Raw genomic sequence first — 13494 nt, forward strand, 5'->3', positions numbered from 1 at the left:
ATACGCCGACCTGCATGTTTTTTTATGAACTCAACACCCCAGTTGTCAGTTGGACAATATTTTCATGGTTACGATTATCGCGAAACAGAAAATTTACAATCCAGAATGCAATTTTGTAGTTTGGTTTGCCAGTACAAACAACCAAGTGTATATAGAAATGTATTTCTTGGATTAGAACTCTAATGTTTTACATTTTATTGGTGTTAACCGGTAAAATTGGATAAAAATTGTTGCTACTCCAATAAATTGCGGACATTTGCACACATTTTAGTATCTTGTTGTAGGGACTGCCTAGAGTTTGATTCTTTTTTATTCAATGTATTCCAAGACTAGAATTTAGACGATTTTTTTGTACTACAAATTTTCCTTGTTATCGTACATGAATTTCTTCAACTTTGATCACAATTGTCTTTCCAAATAAAAAATTCCCGTCTCTTCTGAAGACCAGCCAAACGGAACGCAAGGACACTATTTAAAAAAGAAAAAAAGAAAAAAAAAGAAGAAAAGAAACCCATGATTCGCATAAGAAATTCCATTTGGACTCAGTAAGAACAAAACACTATCTTGATTCGTTGCAACTAATCGAATGTTCCTTCATAAAAACTTCCAAGTTTCAAATAAAAAAGAATATACATACTATATATGACAAAATTTAAAAGAAAAAGAAACGAAAAAGAAAAAATGTACGAAAAAGAACAAATTAAACATCACACAAAAACTTAAAAAAGGCAATTACTGTAAAATATTTAGTAATGCTATTCTTTGTTTTCAAATCCCCCCCCCCAGGTTTGAAATCCAAAATTACAAAATATATTACAAGGAACAATTTTTGATATAGTCAAAAGGTTTAAATAAGACTATCTATGATTATTAATCCGTACTGCCATAACAATTATCCATCTTTAAAATGATTTCTTTTTAAAATATCCTGACTGAAAATCTGACAAGGGCCAGAAAAACGAAAGTTGAATTCGAAAAAAAAGAGAGAAAAAAACACACTTCTGAACAGCAATATCACAGGCCTTATACAAGAAAAAATATGACAGCCAACTCAACAATAATACCTCCCCCTCCTACCCCTCAATATCAATTTAGTTATTCTTAATGAATTTTAAGAATTGTCATTTGTCAAACTAAGAAATATCTCGAATAATTAGTTTTAAATATTTCGCTGATTTCATACGAGTTTTGTTAATTGGCAGTCTTTATTCTTTCCATCTGCAAGATCAGCGTAATATTTCGAATGAATTTTGACATTTGCTATCTAACTCGAAGTATGAACGTATACAGAAGGATATTCATGAATTTAATTTTTATACATTATAGAAGTAATAATTAAATCATACAATAAATACTAGGTTTTCATAACCAAATAAGGGGTTATCTCACCTTATTTTCCAAAAAGATACACTAACCACTCTAAAATAATATCTGATTAAAATTATTTCATATTCTTTCAAGCTAAAGGGACTTGGAGACAAACAAATTATTTACAGGGCAAATATCCTCATTTTCATCACATGCGGTTGCAGACATTAATATATATATATATATATATATATATATATATATATATATATATATATATATATATATATATATATATATATATATATATATATATATATATATAGCATATACACATACATAATTACTAATAGTCACTAGCGTTTTGAGCTTACTGGATTCTTGGAAAAGATTGTATTTGTGTTCACAATATAAAAATTTAAGCCAAAGAAAACTTGAAAAAGAAAGAAATAAGAGAAACAAAAAGAAAAAAGGAAACAAAATATAAAGGTTTGGGCAAATGAGGCAACAGTCCAAGGCGCATGCTTAAAAAGGATCTAGAGCCAAGCTTTTGTGACAATTGACGCTTTTTCTAATTATGAAGTCTTTAATTCATTGTACAAACCTATTGTATAAAAAACTAGTAACATAGATTCAGTTAATTAAGGCTGGAAATGGAAGTTACGTTGGAAGTATTCGGTTATAAGTTTCTTTTAACATTCTACCCTCAATTACTTTATATAAAATTGACTATATTCCTAATGGTGTCATTACATATTTTTCGCCGTGGCAACCCTGCGCAATGAACGTTTTAAGTTTAACTTGCTTGTCTACTAAATTAGTGAGACGAAGGTGATATTTAGCGTTTGTCTTTTGTCAGTTTATGTTGAATCTATGCGTGCTTTTTTACACCAGAGAAGAGATGCCTGAAAAACGCATTCCTTGAATTTTTGCTAGTGCGCAGCGTTGCCACATTAGTTCATCACGCTTTCGGAGACCGAACGACTTTGTACACCGAAAGTGTGCAAAACTGAGGCTATAAGATCAGAAAATGACTTAGTGTGTTTGATGATGATTAGTATGTTTAAGCAAGCCTTTTAGTGTCTAGGTAAGTAAAAAAAAGATAATTCTTGAATGTAAGTTTATTTTACGGGTAAAAAAAGCTCCTTTATAAGTTAGATAAGACAAATCCTTCGAATCAGGAAAAGTGTCAATAAGTCCAAGCATTATACTATGGCAGTTTTCTATTTAGCACATTTCTCTCAAGAGCTACCCAAACATTTTTCAAACAAAACGTAAATTTCCAAGAGATCTAAATATAAAGAGATTTGGAGAGCTCAGAAACCAAATCGACAATCTGCACCTTTTAAGCCCTTTGTGGTTTAGTGCCAAAAGACTTAGTCACCTTATCTTTGCATAATCACTTCTGTGTTTGGTTCTAAGAACTACTCATTTCAGGAAAATCAAACAAGAACAATGACAACTCGTTAACAAGGTATTTACGGGCATATAACTTATTAACAGGTATGTTGGATCCTTTTCTACGGGTTTTGCACCCGACTTCGAAAATCCACATTTTTTTCTCATAAGAGTAAACTCATAAGAGTGACAACTGGCGCTAGTGTCAACAAAAATTATCAACGTCATCTTGTGTTTGGCGATTAGTTCATTAATAATTGATAAGTTAGGAACTCTAATAAAAAAAAAATATTTTCAATTCACTACTGTGTTCTTGTAAAGCATTGATTTCCTTTAAACACGTTTATGTTTAGTTGATACACGTGCCTGTTGTTGGTTTGTGTTATTTGTTCAATGAACCAATGTCTTGTATTCATTTATAGTTAGCGTTCTCTTGTTAGTACGTTCACATTAGTACTTTCTTATAAACCGTTATTCATTGTAAAGTTCTGGTTAAATATATGTATGTGCTGACCAAAGAGTATGGGTAACTTTTAAGAGTGGAAACTGGTGCTAGCGTCAACAAAAAAAGTATCAACACCATCTTGTGTTTGACGACACTTGGCATTTTTTCCAGTCTAATAATAAAAATAATTAGTTTAATTAAGGTAATTGGTAAAATTAGGATTGCAATAAGTATGTGATCTCAGTTCCTTACACACATAAAAAAAGAAAAGAAAAAAAAAGAAAAAAAAAGAAAAAGAAAGAAAGATCGATTACAAAGCTGAAAAAAATGCCAAGCGTCACCAGACGTAGATGGCGATAATAGTTTTTTTTTATCGACGTTATGGCTATTTTCCATTCTTTATAAGTTATACATAGTCTTTGTTCAGCACATATATTTAACCAGAACTTCTGATACAATTTCTTAGAAATACGAGTATGAACCCAAATTTTCCCATACAAAACAAAGCAAAGACATTAATTGGATATATTTTCTAAAAATTTAAGAGAAATTTTCAAGAATTGAACAAAAGCAAAAAACTGCCAATGAAAAAGAACTCACAAAGCCAAGAGAAGGGGACACAAATTATACAATATTCGGAAAAAACAGACATAAAAGAAGTAGGTTTGGCTTTGTATCTTCAATTAAAAATGATGTTGACAAAAAACTGTTAATACAGATCGAGTATAAAGCCAACATGGCTATGTTGGCACAAAAATGCTAAAAAAAAGTAATTCAAACTCTTCTTAGCCACTATTTAAGTCCAGCTGCACAGTCAAATTTAACGAGTAGTAACTCCATCTATCCACATAACTTTTAAAATCATTCACTAAATACACTAGAAGCAGTAGAAATAAATATTATAGGCAGTCAACATAGATCCTGGGGGTAGGCAGATACATACGATGATATCGTCTCATATAAGAACTTGTAATGGTTCTGAAAAAAATAAAATATTAGCTTTATTTCTACTATTCGATATTAGACTTATTTAACGATGCATTTAACGAACAAATTTAATAATAAATTCAATAAAACTGGTGCTAGCGTCAACAAAAAAAGTATCAACACCATCTTGTGTTTGACGACACTTGGCATTTTTTCCAGTCTAATAATAAAAATAATTAGTTTAATTAAGGTAATTGGTAAAATTAGGATTGCAATAAGTATGTGATCTCAGTTCCTGACACACACAAAAAAAGAAAAGAAAAAAAAAGAAAAAAGAAAGAAAGATCGATTGCAACTCTGAAAAAAATGCCAGGTGTCACCAGACGTACATGGCGATAATAGTTTTTTTTTTATCGACTTTATGGCTATTGTCCATTCTTTATAAGTTATACATAGTCTTTGTTCAGCACATAAATATATTTAACCAGAACTTCTGGTACAATTTCTTAGAAATACGAGTATGAACCCAAATTTCCCTATACAAAAGAAAGCAAAGACATTAATTGGATATATTTTCTAAAAATTTAAGAGAAATTTTCAAGAATTGAACAAAAACAAAAAACTGCCAATGAAAAAGAACTTACAAAGCCAAGAGAAGGGGACACAAATTATACAATATTCGGAAAAAACAGACATAAAAATAAAATATTAGCTTTTTTTGCTATTCGAAATTAGACTTATTTAACGATGCATTTAACGAACAAATTTAATGATAAATTCAATAAATTCAATAAAACTGGTGCTAGCGTCAACAAAAAAAAATATCAACACCATCTAGTGTTTGACGACACTTGGCATTTTTTCCAGTCTAATAAATTTTCAAGAATTGAACAAAAACAAAAAACTGCCAATGAAAAAGAACTCACAAAGCCAAGAGAAGTGGACACAAATTATACAATATTCGGAAAAAACAGACATAAAAATAAAATATTAGCTTTTTTTGCTATTCGAAATTAGACTTATTTAACGATGCATTTAACGAACAAATTTAATGATAAATTCAATAAATTCAATAAAACTGGTGCTAGCGTCAACAAAAAAAAATATCAACACCATCTAGTGTTTGACGACACTTGGCATTTTAATCAATAGATTCAATGAAACTGAAATATTTACGATTAATAAAATTTACTAGGCAATTTCTTCAACAAACAAATTCAGCTATTTATTCAATGAATCAACTATTCAACCATTTATTCGACAATTAATTCAGCAAATAAATTCAATGATTTAGTTAACGAATAAATTCAAAGAATAAATCCTACAATTTATTTGACGATCTAGTTAACAATTTATTCAACAAATCGATTCATATTCATTATAAGGGGATATTCACCCCAGTCCGCGACTTAACGGCAAAAACGCCAGGGGCAAATACCCACAGGAATTGGCTTAAAATAAAGTTGGCTTAAAACATTGTCTAGCCTTAATGCAATAGTGGATACTGATTGAAAGGGATTAACCATCCTTCCTTTGCTAAAATCAACTGTAATCAAACAGGCATCAAGAATTCTTATTTATTATCAAGTAATAATAATGATTGCTTAATTACAATCTTAACGATTACATTCAATAATTATAATTGGACTGGTATTGCATAGGATTTCAAAGAACATCATTAATTTATTTATGAATAGTCAGAGTTGCAACTTGTTTAAAAGCCCTGATGATGACACTAGTTTGGATTTGGTATTAAGAAGCACTAAACCAATAATAGTTCATATAAGCGGCATGAATTCACTTCAATTCTAACTAATTCTTTCAAGGGCGGAAACAGGAATTTTTTTCGGGGGGGGGGGAGGGGGGGGTTACTAATTTTGACTTTTTTCGGGGGGGGGGGGTACTATTTTTTTACTCAGTTTTCGACTAATTTTACTGATTTTTACCTAGGTTTTACTAATTTTCGACTTATTTTCGACTCGGTAAAAATTTCGGGGGGGGGGGTTCAAACCGGGTAACCCCCCCCCCTGGATACGGCCTTGAATTCTTTCTAACTATTGAGAATGGGGGTTAGTGGGATCTATTCCATAGCAATACCTCAATACTCAAAAGCCTTCTTATTGAAGAAATATTTTCAATGTGAAAGAAAATATTAAATTAATAAGCTTAACTACAAAAAGCCCGGGTGAAAACAGAAGCACCTTCCAGCAACAATTATTACTCAACCCAGATTTATTTAAGGGCACACCTAAGGCCGTCTTCATGGGAGGGTTAGTCGGTTTGAGCCCCCCCCCCCCAAAAAAAATGTTTGTCTGACTCGTAAAAACGTAAAAAAAAAATGCATAAGCGAGTTTTTGATGCGCTTTTTAAGTTTTTTTGGGTAGACCCCCCCCCCCTCCCGGCGGACAAAAAAGGTTCCTGGGTACACCCTCTTTCGCGCTGAGTTTCACTTTCTATCCACTGTTACATAAAAGTTAAAATTTAGCATGAAAAGTGGGGTTGAGACATGGCGATAGCTTCACTCATTTTCAGGAAAAATCCATAAGAACATCAAAACAGATAAAATTTAAATAAAACATTTTTTTTTTCAAATGACACTAAAGGGCGATGTTATAACTTAAAACGAACATAATACATCTTATATACGAGAGGGGGTTACCCCCCCCCCACTAATATCCCTTAATTTACGCTAATGTTTAGCTTGTCCTGTATTAAAAGTTTAATTTTATATCTACAACATTTTAAAATTTATCAAGCATAAAAAATGGGTGGCTACCTCCCCCTCCGCCACACGTAGGATAATTTCGGTTTGATTTAAGTTTTAGCCTCCCTATTTACTTTCATGTATAAATACATGTTTTTTTTATTTAATACTAAATAGAATAAAAAAAAAAAAAAAAAAAAAAAAAAAAAAATAAAAAAAAAAAAAACTTCGGGATCAAGACACACAAACACAAAATAAAATAAAAAATTTCAAATTAAAAAAAAAAAAACTGTTAACAGTTCTATCTTAAAGGATACCTAAACAGAGAGACGGAAAAGAGTGGGGGAGTGCTAGACAGAGAGAGCAAGAAAGAGAGAGAGAGAGGAAGTAAGAGAGAAAGATGCAGGGGCGGGGGACAAAACTTACATAGTGACTAATCATAGAGGGCCTTTGAGACCTGAGCTTCCTCACAACATTGAAGACATCGACTTTTCCCTCGATTCGTACTTGCTGCATCAGAATACAAAGTGCAACCAGAACAGACGAACGAGAGCTTCCATTTCTTGAAAATATAATAAAACTTACTGACCACAGATCCAACCTTTTAGGAAAAGTTGGATACATTTGGGAAATAGACGCTGATCTAATGAATTCGTATCGATTTCACAGAAAATTCTTCATTCATTTCATTTTCTTTGTATTTTTTTCAAATCTACCCCTCCCAAAATGAATGATTTTTTTTTTTTACCAGCAAATACAACAAGGCGAATGCAGAGTAAAAAAAAAAAAAAAAAAAAAAAAAAAAAAAAAAAAAAAAAAAAAAAAAAAACAACGTAGACAGAGAACATACACATATAACTAAAAAAGGTCTGAAGTGGGTCGTTTGAAACCGAATGGTCTCGTGTCTTATTTACTAGGTTAGACGCGAATTCAGCTAGCTGTGCCAGGGTATCTGTCCGCGGATAATATCCGACACTTTTCCTGTAGCGGTATGATTGAGGGAGGTACATTAGGCACTTATAGTACCTAACGTAACCTATTCTCAGAAGTTTTATCACTAAGATAAGCAATATACAAGCGTGAATTCATACGAGACATTTGTTTGTCTATATCTAACTTTTCATAAATAATGATTGATAGACACGGAAAATCCTTTCAAAGCTAGACTCTTCTTGAAGTTACATCACTCAGCAAGGGTAATTTACGACTCTCGGAACGCGATGATAGTAGTTGAGATTGCTTAAGTAAACGTCCAAAGGTATATTTAGTAATGAAACAATAAACAAACAATTAAATAATAATAAAGAATAAACTGCAATCTTTTGCAATGTATGGTATAGGAAACTAATAAGATGGATCTTTGGTTAATGGGTATGGGTATAGGATGGATATGGATATAATAGGAATTGAAACTATTAGCACCACTGACAGTGCAGAACTAGAAAATTCAGAATAAGCTTAATTTTGCTCATTAAATCTAGTCTTCAATTAAAAGTCTACCTATATTTTGATTAATTAAAAAAAAATCCCACAAAAGAAGTTTCTTAAAGAAAAGTAAAGAGCCTCCAACCAAAAATGAGCAGAAATAAAGTCAAAATAATTTTCTAACATAAAGCTACCACAAATCATCTTCAATAAACGAATGCAACCCAAAGAACCGAATTTACAATTAATACACAAGTCAAACTCAAAACGGTTACCGAGAAAATAAAATGCAAAACAAACCAGTTTTATTGATAACATTTTTCGGTCATGAAAATTCAAACATTAACAATCTGTTGATTCTCAGAGACATCTACAAAAACCACATCTACAAAAATTACACCTTCTTAAGCTATTTAGCGCCATATGTATTTTGCTTATTTTTTTTGCAGATTTTCACCACATTCAATTCTTTTTAATACCAAAAACGGGCTCTTCACTGAAATATGAGCTCCAATTTTTCTTGATTTTTAAAGATATATCTTGTTGTGTAAGTTTCCACTTACCCAATTCAAACAATCAGATTTCATCGTCACTCCCATTGGTATACTAAGCTCTCATAATTAACTTTAAGATTATTTGCTAGATGGCGTTTATTGTTTCTATTTCTTAGGGATAAAATCAAGTTTCCTCTCTTGTCAGGTTTCTATATTCTTTGTATTTGCTCAGCTTTCCACCAACTGAGTTATAACTACAACTTTTCATTTAATAAAAAATACGTTGGTAGCAAAATTATTGATTTTTTCTTTTGGTAAAGTTGTGAAGTTTTAGTCTCAAGAATATAAGTGACTATGAATTTTGGTATAAGAGTGAATGACGATGCTGAAAAATGTAATTCATATTTTATCAAGGCACTTTTTTCAGCAAAAAAAAAAAAAAAAAAAAAAAGAAAAAGAAAAAGTAAAATATTGTAGATGATTTTACATTTTTATAATTACAATACCAGTTGACATTCTTATAAGCCACACTAGTAAGATCACAAATAATTAATACTGATTACAGAGAAGAAGAAAAAGAACAAAGAAAACTAGATAAACATACATAGTTTAGCATTATCTTCTATTACCATAATTAAGAAACTAAAGAATGTCCTTGATGACCAACAAATTTACCACAAATAACTATATTCTGGCCGTTTCTTTAATATTCCCGTCTTTCCAATTCGAGAATAGGATTAAATCGGAGTCTCCCACGTGATCGACCACTAAGTTTCATCATCCTCCATTAAATAAAAAAAAATTCTCATTCAAATATAAACTGGCCACAGGGCCGGCTAGCTGTTATGAGCCACAGCCACATTTAATTACTTTGCCTTTTTGTCATACCATCTATGAGTTAAAAACAACTATATCAACAACATTCACAGGGAGTTACTTACGAGCAATGGACACACATGGGACCAGGATTAGGGAGCCTCTCACGAAGAGCCAGGGAATCTATAGCAAACTGTACAAAGGTTTCGAGTTGACTAGAGTCTGGCACACAATCCTCCTCCCTCTCACTTGGCCAGGCAAGATATTGCAGTTGACTCATTTTTATCTCCTCGCAAGTCTAGAACAATTCAAAATTAATTCATTAAATGAAACAAACTTATATTATTATTATTAAACATGTATGTCTCTATTCTTACAACATGGATATAGACGAAAAAGCTATCTTGAGAAAAAAAATAAAAAAGTTTAATGACATGAAATTTAAATTGTACACACCATTTTCAACTTTTTAGAATTGTATAGGAACTAGCGGCTTCAAAATTTCAGTGCATATCAAACTTCACTAGGTCATGAATGAATCTAGTTTTAAAAAAGTGAAAAAATTACGATGCTAAACCAACCAAAACTTTAACACATAAAAAAATTTGCCAGCAATATTCCAAAGTTCAATTTCAGCTCAAATATTTTCTTTTCAGCATTGTAAACACTAGCGTTTCTCAATTTTAGTATTTCTTCCTCTATATAAGGATATTTTACTGATTTCCGTATAGTACTGACAGATGGTAATCCCCCCCCTCCATCCCATGGGACTGGCCTCAAGGGCGGATTGGTCAGAATTCTGTTTCCAGAATATGAATTGGCAACGCTGGGCCCTTTGCTGACTCAAGATTCCTCATGAAATGCAGGGAAATTTTTTATTTTAAACTATTTATCTGTTTCATTTATTTATTTTTTAACCTTTTGCACAATATTATTTCTCCTCTATTCTAATCGTGTTTGGTTAAAGCAAAAGTTCACTTTCAATTTTCTATGAAACTTCTCTATTGGCTGTACCTAAGCTCAACAGAGGGAGAAGGCGGAGGGCGGAGATACGATACAAAAAAAAGTCGAGTTTTAGTTCACAGTCTTTAAACTTTCAACCTGTGGGATTGGTCTGAAGGACCATCTCCCGGTAAGTTTGAAAATTGTAATATAAATTTGCGAATAATCCATCCTCTCCCGGCTTAGATCTGTGTGCAAACATATCTATAAGCTGCATATTTCCCCCAAATTTGTCTGCCCTCAAGAACGAAGTAGTCATCATTCTGTCGGGCCATAAATTCCTTTTTTCAAAATGAAAAAGAAAGTTAGAATGATTCCTTTAGCCGATATTACTTACTTGTCGCACTTGCAAAAGCACATTTACTTCACAAGGTTTTGAGATTTATATACTTCCAAACGTTTATAGAACACTGCGAAATGGCCGTCCTAGCCGAGTGGATTGGTGCGCTGGATATAGGATTCCTTGTCCGAGAGGACGAGGGAAATCCGGGGAAGGTAAACAGGAAGGGTGTGCGAAAGCACAGGATGGTTGGCCCCCAGCCCCCCAACACACCTCCTTGCCGCAGGGCTATGAAGCAGAGATCAGAGTCACTGTTAGGGACTGTAAAGTATAAGTCCATGTTCTTTACCTTTTTTTTTCACTGCGAAATGGAGATAAATTTTTACGAGAATGACAATTCAAAAACTTGACTTTGCTATCATTTCAAAAAGGAAGGAAAAAAATTTCCAGTATCAGCAATTTGTGATTTAGTAAGTGAAATAGCAAAAGAGAGTATCCCAACCCACTTAAATCAAAGGCTAAGAAAGGAGCCGGAACGGTTTCCATATAGGCTAATACATTTTTCCTGATAGCACTAAAAAAAAAAATGCGATTTTTTAACAAAAATAGGGCTCTTGTTTTATACGATGTCATGACATCGTGCTAAAATCCTAGTGAAGAGCAATAGCCTCAAAAAAGTTATTCGCTCCTTATTAGTAGTCAGTTTTTTATTAAAACGCGGATTCTAATTTTTGGTTACTACGGGCCGTGGTTCATCACTTACTAGATTGCAGGTAACGATGCAACTATGAAAAAATACGATTAAAAATCAATAAAGGGTCATTAAAAAACATCGAGTATCCTTTCCTGTGTAGATGGCTTTCTTCATCCGATTGATGTATACTTCTAATGGGCAATTATAATTGATGTATGTATTACACAGGAAAAGCCTTTGGCTATTTCCAAGTTGGAATAGTAAAGAACGAACCACAGGGAATCAGGAAGCGAAGTCAGTCAAATATGACACCATACCCCAGAAAAGAATTTTTTTTAAAAGATACTGTGTTATATCATCTTGTCAACACATAAGTGTGTATTGCCATCATGTTGTACCATATAATGATTCAGTTTTGTTAAAAACTACTTTTTATTTTAATATTTCGGTTACTATGGGTTAGAGTTTGATCTATAAATTACACCATCTATAAGTAATGCAATGGCGTAGAAAAAATTTCGGCGGTAAGCGAGCGCACCATCGGCGCGGCGGCGCACTGCCGTTTAATCTGACGGCATCAGCTCAGCTTCTTCGGCATTGAGGAAGAAAAAGAAGAACAAAATGAAATTTTCTCCCTCGAGCAAAAGAAATCGTTATGGCCGAGAACCCTTACTCTCGTTTTACCGCTCACCATCATGAGAAGAAACAAAAACCCTATTCCAGCTTGGAATAAACCTTCCCATGGCCGTTTCAATATTTTCTTTTTATTTACCCTCGCTAGTGGGTTACTGGATGGTTGTGGACAAATGATTAAGGGTTTACATCTTTATGTTTATGGCCCGAGGATTTACGACAAGTAAGTTTCACATTGATTAGGAAAAAAGTTGTGTTGTTCATTTCCGAGCCCAACCCCTCTCCCTTCCCAAAGATATTTTTGACCAAAAAATGATCCCTGAAAGTATCACACCACTGGACTACAAGATCAAACATGCCCCAGCCCCTTTTTTGAAACATATCTGTAAAGAATAGTAATTTGCATAATTTACGGCTATTATCCCAGGGGTTCTGGGGGCTATGTCATCCTTAGATACAAATTTTTCGAGATTTTCAACCATTCTGAACAACAAAGATATCCCGAGATGTTGATCAGGTGCCCAAAAGAGTTACGAAAGGACCAGACATACAAAAAAAAAAATCAGGACAGGGGCCAGTTGCACTCAAGTCACTTTTAACTTTTAAAAAGGAACCAGAAATCTAAATTTCTGGGCGAATGAGCATCCACGGAAGTTTCTACAGCCATGGAGGGTGGGGGCAAAAAGGAGGTTACCCCTTCTAAACAGAATAGATTATGCTCATTTTAGGGTTTAATGCTACACTTTACTTTCATAATAAAGGCGTAGACCAGAAATATTCCCAAAAATCAAGAGGGATTAGATATAAGTTTTTGCCCCCCTCCCTAGAAATAATTCTATATTTGTCTGAAGACTCAATGAGAGCTAGGATGTTTGACATTAAGATGCACTCTTTGTGGCATCTGCCCTCCCACCCTAATCAAAGACCCACCACTCCTTATTTATAATATATTGCGTAGGATACAATTAGACACTTTCCTTTGTTCTTTTTATTTGTCTTAATTTCTCTTTGGCTGCTCAATTTTACCCTTGGAGAGAATTTTCCGGGAAGATTTACCGCGGGGGGAATAAGAGTACCCTCTCTCAGTCAGTCAAGTTTACGCGGACATAGATGATTGTTAATATACTAATAGGTTTCGCTCTAGCTCGGCCTGAAATTAACAAAAGTCAATGAAGCATCGGATTGGATGTAGGGACTGGGGAGGGAAGGTATTTGCGAGGAATAAATTTGAAATTGCTTTAGAATCATACATAAATTGAAGCTGCATCAGGGGGAGAGCTTGGAGGCCCCTCTCTTCCCCAGTATGATGTTTATAACCAAAAATGATGTCATGCTATCTGCACTGCTATGATTTTTATGCAATTTAAA

The 13494-nt window shown here is 33.2% G+C and overlaps 1 protein-coding gene across 2 annotated transcripts in view; it reads right to left on the reverse strand.

Annotated features, from left to right (window-relative positions):
• Positions 1 to 1655: 1655 nt before the first annotated feature.
• The window catches only part of Ptp69D (Protein tyrosine phosphatase 69D), a 170453-nt gene continuing 158614 nt past the window's right edge, over positions 1656 to 13494 (reverse strand). For both annotated transcript variants that reach the window (XM_089097834.1, XM_089097908.1), the window contains exons 24-26: positions 9643 to 9815; positions 7209 to 7344; positions 1656 to 4129 (exon numbers count right to left, since the gene is read on the reverse strand). In XM_089097834.1, the coding sequence (XP_088953960.1) occupies positions 4061 to 4129; positions 7209 to 7344; positions 9643 to 9815 (378 nt within the window). In that variant the 3' untranslated portion in view covers positions 1656 to 4060. The remainder of the gene's footprint in view (positions 4130 to 7208; positions 7345 to 9642; positions 9816 to 13494) is intronic.

Source organism: Artemia sp. Qi Xiang Cuo, chromosome 1, assembly GCF_049724085.1.
Source record: "Artemia sp. Qi Xiang Cuo chromosome 1, ASM4972408v1, whole genome shotgun sequence".
Lineage (NCBI taxonomy): Eukaryota > Metazoa > Arthropoda > Branchiopoda > Anostraca > Artemiidae > Artemia > Artemia sp. Qi Xiang Cuo.